At 55.2% G+C, this 15,506-nt stretch overlaps 6 protein-coding genes across 6 annotated transcripts; 3 read left to right on the forward strand and 3 right to left on the reverse strand.

Annotated features, from left to right (window-relative positions):
• Positions 1 to 696: 696 nt before the first annotated feature.
• On the reverse strand, positions 697 to 1,819 carry HMPREF1541_05960 (cyclin-dependent kinase 1; the record flags this gene model as incomplete). The annotated part of the gene is made up of 4 exons (XM_008720297.1): positions 697 to 967; positions 1,014 to 1,177; positions 1,227 to 1,738; positions 1,783 to 1,819. The coding sequence occupies 4 exons, from the start codon at positions 1,817 to 1,819 to the stop codon at positions 697 to 699; spliced, it is 984 nt and encodes a 327-aa protein (XP_008718519.1).
• Positions 1,820 to 2,299: 480 nt separating this feature from the next.
• Positions 2,300 to 3,532, forward strand: HMPREF1541_05961 (tyrosine-tRNA ligase; the record flags this gene model as incomplete). Its single annotated transcript, XM_008720298.1, has 1 exon — positions 2,300 to 3,532. The coding sequence occupies one exon, from the start codon at positions 2,300 to 2,302 to the stop codon at positions 3,530 to 3,532; it is 1,233 nt and encodes a 410-aa protein (XP_008718520.1).
• Positions 3,533 to 5,191: 1,659 nt separating this feature from the next.
• On the forward strand, positions 5,192 to 7,081 carry HMPREF1541_05962 (uncharacterized protein; the record flags this gene model as incomplete). Its single annotated transcript, XM_008720299.1, has 2 exons — positions 5,192 to 6,844; positions 6,917 to 7,081. 2 exons carry the CDS (start codon positions 5,192 to 5,194, stop codon positions 7,079 to 7,081), a joined length of 1,818 nt encoding a protein of 605 aa, XP_008718521.1.
• A 1,012-nt stretch (positions 7,082 to 8,093) lies between these two features.
• On the reverse strand, positions 8,094 to 9,710 carry HMPREF1541_05963 (uncharacterized protein; the record flags this gene model as incomplete). Its single annotated transcript, XM_008720300.1, has 1 exon — positions 8,094 to 9,710. The coding sequence occupies one exon, from the start codon at positions 9,708 to 9,710 to the stop codon at positions 8,094 to 8,096; it is 1,617 nt and encodes a 538-aa protein (XP_008718522.1).
• A 1,243-nt stretch (positions 9,711 to 10,953) lies between these two features.
• HMPREF1541_05964 (uncharacterized protein) lies at positions 10,954 to 12,122 on the reverse strand (the record flags this gene model as incomplete). Its single annotated transcript, XM_008720301.1, has 2 exons — positions 10,954 to 11,500; positions 11,626 to 12,122. The coding sequence occupies 2 exons, from the start codon at positions 12,120 to 12,122 to the stop codon at positions 10,954 to 10,956; spliced, it is 1,044 nt and encodes a 347-aa protein (XP_008718523.1).
• Positions 12,123 to 13,303: 1,181 nt separating this feature from the next.
• HMPREF1541_05965 (chaperone DnaK) lies at positions 13,304 to 15,373 on the forward strand (the record flags this gene model as incomplete). The annotated part of the gene is made up of 2 exons (XM_008720302.1): positions 13,304 to 13,644; positions 13,693 to 15,373. 2 exons carry the CDS (start codon positions 13,304 to 13,306, stop codon positions 15,371 to 15,373), a joined length of 2,022 nt encoding a protein of 673 aa, XP_008718524.1.
• Positions 15,374 to 15,506: the final 133 nt, after the last annotated feature.

Here is a 15,506-nt window from a genome sequence, read left to right on the forward strand (position 1 = left end):
ACTGCTGGGCCGGGTGTGGTGTTCCAAGCGGCGATGCTCACTCAAAAATGCAATGAGCAAGAATATTGGAGATGTAGGCAATAGATAGCAGAGAGTGAACACGACTTATCCCGGGTGCCTACTTTAGAGCCCGCGAAGCATGGATGACGATGACGCTGTCCACACCGATTGATTTCCTACTCGAAAACATGATTAGAAGAGGCGGCGAAGTGAGGAACTCTTGCTGCGAGACCTGGCGGAGCGAAGCTGTTCCGAGCGACTCCAGACCAGCCAAACTGTTTCAGGCGAATCGGGGCTGGTTTTTTACGAAGTTGTGACGCGTGGTGCTCGATCGAGAGGGGCATACACCTGCTTCTTTTGGTATGAACCACGAGGTGCCGATACGATAAACGACGGGTCTTGGACTCGGGAGTTGACTGGCGGCAAGGTTCCGTTTACTTTGCATTTGAAGACCCCGTCTGCACGAACAAATCTAGGAGATCAATAGAAAGAGCTGCCGCTGCTTGCGCCCATTGCAACGTCAGCATCGAAGCCTATCGCATCCTCTGAGACGCGCCATCTCGGCCCTGAGATTCATCCACCAATGCATTGAACGCCTATCATCGTGTCCAATTGCAATGCAACCCTCATTCCATATCGACATCACTCGTAACGCCGTAATAATGCATCAGAATCACTCACACAGAGCAAACCATTTCAGTGGTAGCCGTTGGGTCGCGCTGCGGTCGTCCGCTGTGAGTAGGCGGCGCTGCCCGCAGCGAAGTAGGGATGATTGCAAGCAGCCTTGGCCGAGAGACGATGCGAGGGATCGTACTCCAGCATTGCTTCTAGTAGCTCGATACCAGCGGGCTCAAGCGTCTTGACGATACCACTCAACTGCTCTCTAGGCCACTTGGGGAACGAAGACTTGAAGTCGGGGAAGGCAGTGACGCCGGGCCAGGTCTCCTCATTAGGGGTACCCAACAACCTGTGCGATGGTTAGTAGTGTCAGACCGAGGGTCAGGAGCACGAACTTGAAAATCTTGAAGATCTCATCGATCTCAGAATCGCCAGGAAACAGCGGTTTGCGGGTGCACATCTCGGCAAAGATGGCGCCCACTGACCACATGTCAACACCAGTCGAGTATTGTCGGCCACCAAGTAGAATCTCGGGAGCACGATACCACAGAGTGACCACCTGAAGTACTGTTAGCGAAGGTTCTCTACCCGTTATGTAGGACACCGACCTCGTGAGTGTAAGTCCGTAGCGGAACGCCGAACGCGCGAGCAAGGCCAAAGTCAGCCAGCTTCAAGTTACCCTCGCGGTCGATGAGCAGGTTCTGAGGCTTGAGATCACGGTGCAGGACGCGGTGGCTGTGGCAGTATCGCACGCCTTCGACAAGCTGCGCCATGAACTTCTTGACCATGTCTTTGCCCAACCCGAGCCGCGACATCTCACTAGAGCCCTCCGGAAGAGGCTTGCCACGACCACCGTCAGTAACAGGTAGTGCTTCCATGTACTTCTTCAGATCGAGATCTAGGAACTCGCAGACGAGGTAGAGTTTGTGGCCATCGGCATGGACAATGTTGAGCAGGCGCACAATGTTGGGATCGTTCATCTCTTTGAGGAGCGAGATTTCTCGAATAGCGGTGCTGGGGACACCTTCATCTTCGGCTTCCAGACGAATCTTCTTCAAAGCCACGATGCGATTGCCGTTGGCAAGGTCTTTGGCTTTGTACACCACACCGTAGGTGCCTGCTGACTTTTAGCATAACGTCAGGACAGTACCGCACTCGAATTACCTTCGCCAATCTTCTCGATCTTCTGGTAGTTCTCCATGCTGATGTCGGTGGATCGGTAGACCGAAGGTGAAGATGCGGTCAAGGGTCTAGAGGAAAGGGATGTCGTGGATGAGCGAGGGGCACGGATGCTAGCAGCGACAATGAGTGCAATGCCACAGGGAATAAGACAAGCAGACCTGTATGTTAGTACGCGGGCTCAACAACGTGGCAATCTTGTACAGCCTGTGGAAGTACACCGTCGAAGGCAGGTTGATGGTGGTGGTGTTTATTTACGAGTGGCGCGTCTCTCATTGGGTGGAGCGGCCTGCGGATGCCCCGCAATTTTTGATATTTCGTGCATAGCGACGTTCTCGAGGAGTGAGTGACTCAGAGACACCGCTTCACACAACACTGCTCCGAGCACGAGTCGGCTGGTAAATCTCGTGTGAGCAGCTGACAAGCATTGCGCATCCGCTGCTCGCAAGCGAAACTCCTTCCACCCTCTACAAACTCCCCGGCCCCGGCCCCGTCCCCCACCATGGCGACCAAAGAATTGACTCCGGAGGAAAAGCTCGCCCTCATCAAGCAGAATCTAGACGAGGTGATGAAGGAGGATATTATTGAGAACATTGTTCTGAAAGAACAGAGACCGCTCGTCATTTACTGGGGTACTGCTACCACTGGCCGACCACACTGCGGCTACTTTGTCCCCATGATGAAGATCGCACACTTCCTACGGGCCGGGTGCAAAGTGAAGGTGCTTCTCGCCGATGTACATGGCTTTCTCGACAACCTCAAGGCGCCCATCGAGCTTGTCAAATATCGTGCCGAATACTACAAATTCATCATCTCTTCACTGTTACGAGCGGTCGGCGTCAGTCTGGAGAAGTTGGAGTTTGTTCTTGGTTCGTCGTACCAACTCAGCGCAGATTATGCCATGGACCTTTTCCGATTGAGCACTATCGTCACCGAACATGATGCGAAGAAAGCTGGAGCCGAGGTAGTTAAACAAGTCGACAACGCTACTCTATCGGGTTTGATCTATCCGCTAATGCAGTCTCTTGACGAGCAACACCTGGGGGTGGATGCTCAATTTGGTGGTGTCGACCAGAGAAAGATCTTTGCCCTGGCGCAGGAGACATTGAGCAAGGTGGGCTACAAGACCCGTGCTCACTTGATGAATCCCATGGTGCCCGGACTGGCTGGCGGCAAGATGTCTGCGTCCGATCCCGACTCCAAGATTGACATTCTAGATACGGCTGATGCTGTCAAGAAGAAGCTCAGGAAGGCTTACGCTGCGGCTGGCGAAGTTGAGGGCAACGGGATCATCTCGTTCGTCGAGTACGTTCTGCTTCCTTTGACGGCTCTGAGGCGAGAAGATGGCAAGGGGAACTTTGTGATCGAGCGAAACGAGGGAGAGCCGCTGGTCTACACCGACATCAGCCAGCTCAAGGAAGATTACAAGGCAGACAGATTAACGCCACAATTACTGAAAGCGGCCACGAGTGCGGCTCTGGCTGACCTTCTCGCTCCGATTCGGGCGGAGTTTGAAGCTACTCCTGAATGGCAGGAGATTGAAAAGAAGGCGTACCCACCAGCGGAACCGGTGAAGAAGAAGAAGCAGCCCAAAGACAAAGGCTCTCGCTACCCAGGTGCAGTCAAAGCCAATCCTGATGGTTTGGTACAAGGTAAGGACAAGCAAGAAGTGGACGTCGCCAATAGTGCGACAGAAGCTCTGCAGAACCTTGCTGTGAATGGGGAAAAGTCATAGAAGGTTCCATACGATGAGGACCGCCGCATAGAACCCAGGGACAGCTCCCCTTTCCATGTGGCGTTGGCCGACCCTGAGGTCTTGGGGCTGCGGCGTTTCTCGCACCATGCAAATAGACTCGCAATCGTGTTGCTAAGGGAGGTCTCGGCCAAATGCAAAAACGAGGAAAAGAAGAAACCATGTGACATGAGGGTCGACGCAGGAAGCCCGAAGAGCCCAAGATGCAATTATTAGACGAGGGCAGGAGTTGGGCATCAAATGACCAAGTCTGTCTCTTCTCATTGTGTCTGAACCCATACCTCTATCAACGTCAGACCTGGGGTTGCCTGAGTCGGCCCGACTTTCGGTGCGATGGCGGATATGCTGGCCGCAACTCTACTCCCCCTGCTCGACATCACCTAGATAGTCGCGTCACATGAGCCTCATGGTGGTACTCTACACGCGCTTAACGGCAAGACTTTCTCTTCTCGACTGCTCGCAGTCTCGCTAACAACTCCTCTGGTGCTCGTGTGCGCCACCTCGAGGCAGTATCATGCGCATCAAGTATCTGTCCTTGAGTGACGACTTGCATTAGCTTCGGCTGCGGAAGGGACAAGACAAAAGCCTACAAAGACACCCCTTTCCAGAGCCTCCGGTGCCCACCCAGCCCAGCCAGGGTGGTGCTCGTCGCCTAAATTTTCTTTTTCCACTATGCCAATCTTAGCCCTTCGTTGTTGTTGTTGTATCCTCGGTCATACTCATGGCTGACTCGATGGATCGGCGTTTTGAGAATCTGTACTCTAATGTCAAGCGTGGAGGACAATTTGGCAGAACTCCGAGACAGCGGCTGATCGAGTCAAAGTACAGCAGCTCTATGATGAAGCAAGCGGAGTTCTCCTTCACTTACCACGGACGGCATATGCAAGATACACGATGTGTTTGAGATCTTGAGCCTCTTTGACCCTCGCCTACATTGGACGGCAAAGTGTTCGAAGTCGAAATGCGGGGGAAAACCCGGGGGGCTCCCTGCTCCCTCCTCGCTGCTGTGGAGAAGCGAAGTCCTGTCAAGCACCTTGACGCGACCTCTAAGCTTGCGCCCAGGAGCTCGACCCCTCCATCCAACCACTCCTCGCTCAAACTCACCCTGCCAGCTCCCATGCAAAGCTTACCCGAGCTTGCTTCTCTTTGCTTAGCAGCTCTTCCCAAGACACTTGACCGATGTCTACCTTGAGCTTAGCTTGAGGTCTGGGCCATACGGATCGGCGCAATGCCTCGTGAATGATCTCAGTTATTCTCCTCTGGATGCCGTCAACCCCAGGTGGCCATCATGCTATGCAAGCCTCCAACATGCCGCTCCGCTCTCAAGCAAGCTGCCCATCAGCGCAGACTGCCCGATTGGTTTCCAAGCTCTGCTGTACGATCCGGCTTTTGACTTCGATTCTCGATAGGCCCGACTCTCGTCAAGTCCGCTGTCGCTCGCTAGAATCATTGGTGCGGTCGAACTCAGTTCGCGTCATCTGAACGCTGGTTGTCTCAAGCTGAGTAGCCGAGCTGCTGTGTATATCATCACTGCTACCGCCCTTGCCTCTCCTCCGCGTCTCTTGTTCCAGTATACGCGTTCGTGGTCAGTGCGAATCGCTTCAATCATCTCGCTTGCTTTGTGAAGATACCAACGTCGGCATGGCTACACCGGGACAAGGCCATGGTGGCCGCCATATGTCGGTCTCCAACTATGCGGCCAACTTGGGAACCGACACCTACGACACCGGTCGTCGCCGCTCCTCCATCGCCCCTGCGGGCTCCGTGGGTGGCGTCGAGCAGAAGAGCGGCGTCCTCAATCAGAGGGATGAGACCTTCCGCAAGATGTCCGTCGCCGTGCCCAATCTTGCCGAGCTCAGCGCCGATGCAAAAACTGCCGCCGAGTCGGAGCGCAAGATGGGTTTCCGCGAGGGTGTCAGACTCTATCCGAGCGCTATCTTCTTCTCCTTCGGTCTGTCCCTCGCCGTCGTCATGGAAGGCTACGATACTTGGCTTCTCGGCTCCTTCTACGGTATGCCTGCTTTCGCTCAGAAGTTTGGCGATGCTGGTACGGACCCTCAGACCGGCGAGGTCAGATACGAGGTCAACGTCAGCTGGCAAAACGCTCTTAGCAACGGTACTGCCGCTGCTCAGATTATCGGTCTCTTCATCAACGGCATTGTGTCAGAGCGCATCGGTTATCGCTTCACGATGATGGGTGCTCTGGTCTTGGTCGCCTGTTTCATCTTCATCCAATTCTTCGCCCAGAACGTTCGAATGCTCCTGGCGGGCTATGTCTTGGCCGGTCTCCCCTGGGGTGTCTTCCAGACCCTGACCACCACCTATGCGGCTGAGGTGTGCCCCGTGCCCCTCCGCCCGTACTTGACCACCTACGTCAACCTATGCTGGGTCATCGGCCAGCTGATCGCCTCCGGCGTCCTCAAGGCTTTTGTCGCTGGCACCAGCGACTGGTCGTGGCGCGTTCCTTATGCCATCCAGTGGGTGTGGCCCGTCCCAATCTTCTTGGTGACCTTCTTTGCTCCCGAATCTCCGTGGTGGCTTGTCCGCCACGGGAAGCTCGACCAAGCGCGCGCTGCTCTCCTCAAGCTCACCTCGAGGAAGAACAACCCCAACTTCAACGTCGAGGATACACTTGCCATGATCATCCACACCAACGAACTTGAAATCCAGCAGACGTCCGGCACTTCGTACCTCGACTGCTTCAAGGGTGTCGATCTCCGCCGCACCGAACTCACCGTCATGTCTTGGGTCATTCAGCAGACCTCCGGGTCACCCATGATGGGATGGGGTACCTACTTCATGATCCAGGCCGGTCTGGACACAGGCAACGCTTTCTCCCTCGGCGTGGGCCAATCCGCCATGGGCTTCGTCGGCACTGTGTCTTCGTGGTTCCTGATGCCACACTTTGGTCGCCGCACCTTATATCTGTGGGGTCAGGTCGGCATGTTCGTCATCCTCGTCATCATCGGCGGTTTGGGCATCCCCAAACTGGGTTCCTCCACCGGCTGGGCCACCGGCGCTCTCATCCTCATCCTGACCTTCGTCTACGACATCACCGTCGGCCCCGTCTGCTACTCCCTCGTCGCCGAGCTGCCCTCCACCCGCCTCCGCATCAAGACCGTCGTCCTGGCCCGCAACGTCTACAACGTCTGCGGCATCATCATCGGCACCCTGCAGCCCCGCTTCATGAACCCCGAGACCGGCTGGGGCTGGCGCGGCAAGACCGCCTTCTTCTGGGCCGGCGCCAATCTTCTGGGGATCGTGTGGACTTATTTCCGTCTTCCCGAGCCCAAGGTAAGCTACCCTCCCTTTTTTTTGTCTCTCCCGACCTCCAAAATAGATTACTAATGTTGTAATGTAACACAGGGTCTCACCTACGCCGACCTCGACGTCCTCTTCGAGAACAAGGTCTCGGCCCGCAAGTTCCGCCAGGTCGAGGTCGATCCCTTCCGCTCCGACAATTTGGTTATTGTGCCGGATGAGTACGACAGCGACAAGCAGGCTCATATGGTCCAGCATGAGAAAGTGTAAAACACACATCCACACATATCCGCGTCTTGCCTACTGGTATCGTCACCGGTCCAGTCGTCCTGTTATTTGGCTAGGCATATAGGCATTTCAACAGCTGGGGATATGTCCACCACATGGACGTCGTCGAGAGGGAAATGATATCTGTACCGTGATTGTTAAACGCGCAACGGAGATGTGCCCTTTGTAATCCCTGGCTAAACGAGGCCATGCTACTGTGGGAGGGATGAGATGGGATAATGACGAAAACTCTTATATCATCTACCAGAGGCGTGTTTGATCGTATTCCGCGTTTGGGGGGTATGTTGTACTGTATGAGGTATCGCCGTTTCCCGAAGGTTTTACAGCACATATCCCCCAACCAACCCCTTGTAGGTAAAGAAAAGAATTTAGAAGTAGTTGCCCAGACTTTCCCCCTGGTCTGGTCCGGTCTGAGAAATCATCATCCTGTTCCTCATTTCCTGGTGTGTGTGTCTTCCTGTCTGTGGTACTACTGCGCTAGTTCAAAAGCTTCCCCTGCACGTTAGTACATTACCGTGGCCTCCACTTGCTGAGTCTGATACTTCGTTGCTATTGCTATTACTGCCGCTGCCGCTGCCGCTGCCGTTGCCGTTGCCGTTGCTGCCAAAAAAAAAGAAAAATCGGACCGTATCCCCCTCCTACCCCGTTCCTGGGTATCTCATATCTGTTTTCCGTCCCTCGACCGAAGATACCTCCATCCCATAGTAAGAACAACTAAAGACGCCGCGGCATTCATTCTCGGTCGTAAGCCAGTTCGTTACCCGAATCAATCGATCCCATGTAGGTCTGAATTTTGGGTCGTCAGGGGGCTGATAGGATTGGATGTTGATGGATTGGCTCCCCGCTGGACTCGCAAGCGAGCAGACCATCAGCCACCAAAAAGCTTCTGCTTAATTCAGTCAACCCACCGCTGTATAGGTTTCACAATTACATCGCTTTTGCTTTTGCTGTGGTGTACATCATCATTCCCGCCCAAAAACCAGCTTTGGCCAAATCACGAGCACAACTTCCCCGTGACAGCCCGAAACGCCAATGCCTCGATGCGCCTCCGATAGACGCTCATCTGGTGCATGATGGGGTCGCCAAAGACGACCTTGCGCAGCTCCTCGTCGCGGACAACAAAGGCGCCGATGCTCTCGCTCTCCGGTCTGCCATCATTCTTGGCCACGCGCAACGCCACCAGTCGACCGGCGTTCGAGAGCGTCGCGGGCGGCACGTCCCACCATAGCTTCTGCCGGAGGTCCTGCCGCTGCCGCAGGTTCGGGCGGGACTTGGTGGGTTTGAGTGATAGGTCGAGGCGGGACATGCTGGCGCCGAGGACACCGAGCGAGGTGAGGGCGGTGTTGGTCTTGTGGCAGCTGGTGGGACCGGTCGTGATGGGGTTTGGCGCCGCGAGGAGATCGATGAGGGATCGGATATATGCGGGCTCGGCGCGGACGACGGGGTCGCCTTCGTTCATGAAGGAGTGGAAGAGGCATTTTCGCAGGCGGCCGTCGGCGGTGGTGGGCTTCTGGAGGGGGAGGAGGCTGATGGGCGGCGCCCCGAAGGTGACACAGTGTACTCGTTTGAAGCAGTCGGTGAGGGTGTTGAGTTCCGAGTGGATCGATGTTGAGAGCATATGCGCGTACAGCAGGCTCGCCACGGCGCCACCGGCACTGTGTCCCGTGATGAGAAGTGAACAACTTGTGCGATCGGGGTTCTCCTCGAGAATCTGCCGCAAGCGCGCAGCGATGGGGCGAACCATGGCTCGGGCGACCTTCAGAAATCCGGTGTGACACAGGTTGCCTTCGTCGTCCAGGAAACCTTGGGGCGAGGACGGAGCATTCTTCAGATTGACGCCCCAGTCTCGCAGGCTCAGGGCACTCGTCCCGCGTATGGCAAAGACGATGGTCTTCTTGTCGTCGCAAGGCACGCTCTTGACGACCATAGCCTTCGCACCTGTTCGTCCGTCGGCCGAGACGTAATGCCGCTTCTCACCGCTTGATCGGGGCGAGAGATAAGCGTCTGCCGAGTATTCGGCTGCCAGGCAGAGTAGAGGGTAGGTTGGCATGTAGAGCTGCAATGGTGGAAGCGACAGTGGCAGCTGAGAGTTGAGGTAGTAGTCCAACTTGGAAAAGACTTCTACAGTCTTGTCTCGAGCATTCTTGGCCGGTGGCTTTTCGAACTGCACCAGCCGCCGATCTGATGTAGCTGGAGGTCCCTCGAGGTCCAATTGCGGCAAGGATGGTTGATCAATAGCAAGATCTCGGTACCCTCCCACGAAGTCATCCTCATCAATGCGGGCGATGACACTGCAAAACTTGTCCGCACATGCGTCGTACAAACCCAATGTTCTATTGTATGAGTCTACAGTTTGGTTGACTATTGGATACGGTGTGTTGGCAGGTAAGGTGAGCGACGTGACTGCGTTCTGAGGCTGGCGATATGGCAGCGGCGGACTAATATATTGTGGTAGCTGCACGTGCGATGGCGCCGGTCTGATCGACTGGGAGGACACTGCAACTGGTCGTGCCGCGTATGGAGGAGGTGGAGATACGGTCTGTACAGGAGGCGGCTGGCACTGCTCCTTGTGCAGGCGGTTCTTCTTCTTCTGTCGCGACTCGAACCACATTTCAGTTGTAGGAGGACACGGGCTCGAGGCTCGAGGATGGAAGAGTGTTGGAGACTGTGACTATGGCGGGGTAGTTCTGGACGTTCTGAGAGCCCTCCGGTACATCACAGTCGGCATGGCGTGCTTCAGACCAGACGACGGACGCGCGATTGTGCGCGGATGGGAAGGACGCCCTTTTCAGATGTTTCTGGGCGGCACAAGGCGGGCTGTGAACATGGCCACGATGGATGGATAACAATGGGGGATGGTCGATCCGAGGTGACTGGCTGCTCGGCTGCCGGCTTCCCGCATGCGCCACAATCGTGGGCCAACCATGACGACGAGTCTTGACTCCCCAGCAGCTACAGCAGCTCTCTTGTGACCTGTAGGCAACCCAGACGCTTGGACTGGGTTCGAAAAGTAGCAAGGATCATCCTTATAGCACCGATTAGTTATCATGCACGTTTCAGGCGTCGGATTTGCTGCCAATTGGCTGCGTGTGGGCTTCTCGCAAAGCTCTTCCCCTACCGGGGTATCGAAGACGCTATCGATACGTCAATTGCTATTTTCGTGTTATTGATGTGCAGCATAATGGTCTGATATCGTTGGAAGACAACCTACCGCAAGACAGTACAGTTCTCCTTGGATTTGGGTGCTGGACCAGTCTAGCATCTCCACAGCAAGGCCATCGCCCATGCAGCGAGGCGATATCGCTTGTAACGCTACAGCATACTTTGGTCACCAGATCCCCAACTTGGGCCAGGATGGGTCGATTACGTCGGGGCGTCCATAGATTGTAGCGACCTAGGTGATCTCAGGCAGTGGAAAGCTTGGCAACAACTTGCTTTACTTGCTATCATACCAGTAGGCGGGTTCGCCGCAACAGCACCTTCTGCCCGGCTGGACAGAGCTCTGCGTAGAGTGCGGTCTCTTCGCCCCAGTTCCTTATTTTTGTGAGTCCCGACAACTCACCATAGACCAGAAGCTTAGTCTGATGTCAACCTACCTGGACAAAAAGCTTCCAAAGAGCAGACAGGCATCGTATGTGATTAATCTTTTATCTATTACGGGTTGTACTGTTCTACCCCCAATCATATATACTGGGAGTTCCAAAGCCATGCTGTCTACTCAACGGATGCCTTACCAAGCACCTGCCCACTAGGTAATTAGCTCAAACCTCCCTCCCTCCTCACAAGACCCCGCCCTCAAACCCGCCTCCCCGTTCCTTTCCACCCCTTGCCCTCCATGGCTGCGCTTGCCGCCCTCACACCTTCGCGCCAATCAACGTCTTCTTAACGAAACACTCCGCCCCCTCATCTACATTACACACCGGCCCCCTCCCCAACCTCTTATCCCTCGGCCCCGTTGGCCCCGCCGTAAACTTCCTGGCACCAAACAAATTCATCTGCGCCGGATCCCCATCCGGCAACTGCGGATCCCCCCAGCGGCCCCTGTAATCCAACCACTTCGTCGGCGCCGCAGGCCCTCCCTCATTCCCTGGCGCCGGCAGCGCCGTGAATGTATCGCTCCTAATGTCATACTCATAAAAGCAAGCATTCCGCAACGGATCCCACAGCAAGCCCGCAGAGGTGCGGTCGGTGAGGATGACACCTGGGAAGGCGAGGCCGGGAAAGGCGGTTTCGTGCGGGCCCGGAGTGGCGTAGTTGGCGTGTGTGCCGCGGGCGGAGTAGACGAGGGGCCGGGTGGTGCCCGGGGAAAGAGAGAGGGTGGAGAAGGTGAAGGCTTGGCCGGAGGCGTGTTGGCTGTACCACGTTGCGAGGGGGGTGGAGGTTGTGGCGTTGAAGCGGATCCTGGAGGGACAGTGTCAGTAGAGAGTCACATATGGATGGGCTGTTGGCGGGATCAGGGCAGGAGCAAGAGGAGGAGTGGAAGATAGGTGCTACGGGAGGATGCCAAGAGACGGGTGATCACGTACATGTTATGCTCCCAGTCACCGACATGGTTGCCGAACTCAAAGTTGGGAATGCTTAATGGAGCATTCCCTTCGTTGTAGGCGTAGAAGTAGAAGTAGAAGACATCGAGAATGTCGTTGGTTTTGGGCACCGTGATGACTACGCTAGCCACGGCGCCTGGGGTGGATCCATCGGGGGTTGGTGCGACGCCATGAAACCATTCTGGCAGGGCGGTGATGCCTTCGTTGGAGGTTACGTAGACACCTTCGCCGGCGAGAGAGTTGAGATTCGAGAGCGTTAGGGGAGAAGGGGCGTTGGGAATAGGATTGGAAGAGGCGTCGGTTGGGTGGCTGTTGGTGAGCTGTGCGGTGATGTCGGAGGGGAACCATTGCTCTTGTTCGTCGAGATGGACGAGGGGCGCGTGATCGAGGACGTATTGTGGCACAGAGCTGGTCTGGCGTCTGATTGGTGTTGTGGAGGCGAGTGTCACCAACACCAGAGAGAGAATCGTCCGTTGCATAGTGAACATCGTAGGTGAAGTGAAGTAACCGCGGCCGAGGTAAAAGCAGTCGGCGCTGTATCATGGACAGCCGGGCAATTGTTAAGAGAGAGGCGGCCGGTCAAGACTGAAGTCAGCAAAAGAACGAGCGACTGATGTGAAACGAGCGACAACGCGAGGGCTGATATCAGCCGACCTCGCGTAGGAGAATGTAAGGCACCTGGCTGGGAAGTAGAGGCATATTGGACGCAACAACGCGCCCATAGGCGTATAAAAGAAGATGTACACCCCAGTGAAGACCGGGGTGAAGGGTCATCTGCAAGTATTGCCATACTGCATGTGATGTGCATGGATGCAGTCGAGGTTAGTCGGTTTCATCTCCGGCCTGGCGAATCAGAGTGTACAGTGTCTTCACGCGAAACCTGTATTGTCAATGGCTCGAACAAGGCAAAGAGAGTGTAGTCACGAATGAGGAGTGCGAGCCGAGTGAGAGCCGTTCGAAAGGGTCCGGATCACCACAGGGGTGGTGCTCGGCTTTTGCTGGGACATGAGCTTGTTCGTTGGAGTTGCAGAGCCTCATATGGGGATTCCGTTGAGATTCGTCCTCCCATAGATTGGCTTGGGTGCAGCCACCTTTGGTATAGGATACGATTTGCTCGTGGACGCCGTCACCTTACCGGAATTCTTTCATTGGTGATATGCATGATATTAGTGTCCGCCGACTTGTCCTGGTACCGATCGTTGTGAAGGGAGGGGTGGAAGAGACAGCGTCGGGTTGGTGGCGGGTACATGAGTAGGCATTAGTGCCAGCTGGCATTCTTTGTGATAGTGCCTAGTGACTCCTGATGACTCGAATATTCTCGAGCCTTCTATAGCCGAATTAAGGCTATTTGGGGCATGCATTGATGACAAGGACCACAATGCCAGGTGGCTTCAAGGGGCAGTTCGGGCTGCGAGTGATGATTGGGTGTTATGGGCCATTGTGGGGTGCTGCGGTGTGGCGGGCTGCACTGCAGGCCAGCTTGTCCTTTCGATGCCGGGCATTTTTAAATATCTTGCAAAGGTTTATGCTCTTCGCCGTTCATCCCCCCCATTCCCTCCTCGCTCTCCCTTGAGGACTCGATAGTACTGTTGATCAGTTGAGCGTCTCTCTTCGTGGATCATAGCAGCCTCCTTCTACTGACTGCGACCGCCCCCGCATCATGGCGCGCAGAGCGGCTTCGTCCACCTTCCAGTGGACTACCATCTTCTACCTCCTCCTAATCTTCGTCTGCCCTCTGGCTCTGATCGGTTCTGTCAACGCCCAGGATCAAGAAAACCTCACCAACCCTGAAGATGTCGGCACTGTCATTGGTATCGATCTGGGCACCACCTACTCCTGTGTCGGTGTGATGCAAGGAGGCAAGGTCGAAATCATCGTCAACGATCAAGGAAACCGAATTACCCCTTCATATGTCGCCTTTACCGATGAGGAGCGTCTGGTGGGTGATGCCGCGAAGAATCAGTATGCGGCGAACCCTACCCGCACCATTTTCGACATCAAGTAAGTTGCCTGCGCCCTGAATCTGATGGTGTTACTAATCTATCCCAGGCGTATGATCGGTCGCAAGTTCAATGACAAGGACGTGACCCGCGATGCGAAGCACTTTCCTTTCAACGTTGTCAACAAGGATGGCAAGCCTACCGTCGATGTCCAAGTCGGTGGCTCCAACAAGAACTTCTCCCCTGAAGAAATCTCCGCCATGGTTCTTGGAAAGATGAAGGAAGTCGCTGAGGCTTATCTCGGCAAGAAGGTCACCCACGCCGTCGTTACTGTCCCGGCCTACTTCAACGATGCCCAGAGACAAGCCACCAAGGACGCCGGCACTATCGCTGGTCTTACCGTCCTTCGTGTTGTCAACGAGCCTACCGCCGCCGCCATTGCCTACGGCCTCGATAAGAAGGGCAAAGAGTCCCAGATCATTGTCTACGATCTTGGTGGTGGTACTTTCGATGTCTCGCTACTTTCGATCGAGGATGGTGTTTTCGAGGTCCTGGCCACTGCTGGTGACACTCATCTGGGTGGTGAGGATTTCGATCAGAGAGTTAGCGACTACTTTGTCAAGCTCTACAACAAGAAGAACAACGTCGATATCACCAAGGATCTCAAGACTATGGGCAAGCTGAAGCGCGAGGTTGAAAAGGCCAAGCGTACCCTGTCCTCTCAGATGTCCACTCGCATCGAAATCGAGGCTTTCCACGAGGGCAACGATTTCTCCGAGACTCTGACCCGCGCCAAGTTCGAGGAGCTCAACATGGATCTCTTCAAGAAGACTCTCAAGCCTGTTGAACAGGTTCTGAAGGACGCCAAGGTCAAGAAGGCCGACATCGATGACATTGTTCTCGTCGGTGGCTCGACCAGAATCCCCAAGGTTCAGTCTATGATCGAGGAGTACTTCAACGGCAAGAAGGCTAGCAAGGGTATCAACCCCGACGAGGCTGTCGCTTACGGTGCTGCTGTTCAGGGTGGTGTCTTGTCCGGTGAGGAGGGCACTGCTGACATTGTTCTCATGGATGTCAACCCATTGACTCTTGGCATCGAGACCACGGGCGGTGTTATGACCAAGTTGATTCCTCGCAACACTGTCGTGCCTACCAAGAAGTCTCAGATCTTCTCTACCGCTGCCGATAACCAGCCGGTCGTCCTCATCCAGGTCTTTGAGGGTGAACGCTCCATGACCAAGGATAACAACCTTCTCGGCAAATTCGAGTTGACCGGTATCCCTCCTGCCCCTCGAGGCGTGCCCCAAATCGAAGTCTCCTTCGAACTCGACGCCAACGGTATACTTAGGGTTACGGCCGGCGATAAAGGAACTGGCAAAGCTGAGTCCATCACGATCACCAATGACAAGGGCCGGTTGTCTCCGGAGGAAATTGAGCGCATGGTTGCTGAGGCCGAGATGTTTGCCGAGGAGGACAAGCTTACCCGCGAGAAGATCGAAGCCCGCAATTCGCTCGAGAACTATGCCTTCAACCTCAAGAACCAGGTCAATGACGAGGAGGGTCTTGGCGGCAAGATTGACGAGGATGACAAGGAGACCATTTTGGAAGCCGTCAAGGAGGCCACCGACTGGCTTGAGGAGAACTCGGCCACCGCTGACAAGGACGACTTTGAGGAGCAGCGTGAGAAGCTTTCTGGCGTGGCTTACCCCATCACCAGCAAGCTCTACGAGGGTGCTGGTGGGATGCCCGACTACGGTGATGATGAGCCCGAGGGCCACGATGAACTGTAAGGTGTGGAAGCGACTTGCGACGATGCTCATGATATCCTCTTTTTCATTGTACACTAAAAGGAAAAGCATAGACTCACCCTGAAGTGCAGACGAGCCATTGGGGGAGCAGGGCGTTTGAGCGGTGGATTTGACT

The sequence above is a fragment of the Cyphellophora europaea genome, assembly GCF_000365145.1.
Source record: "Cyphellophora europaea CBS 101466 unplaced genomic scaffold supercont1.5, whole genome shotgun sequence".
Taxonomy (NCBI): Eukaryota; Fungi; Ascomycota; class Eurotiomycetes; order Chaetothyriales; family Cyphellophoraceae; genus Cyphellophora; species Cyphellophora europaea.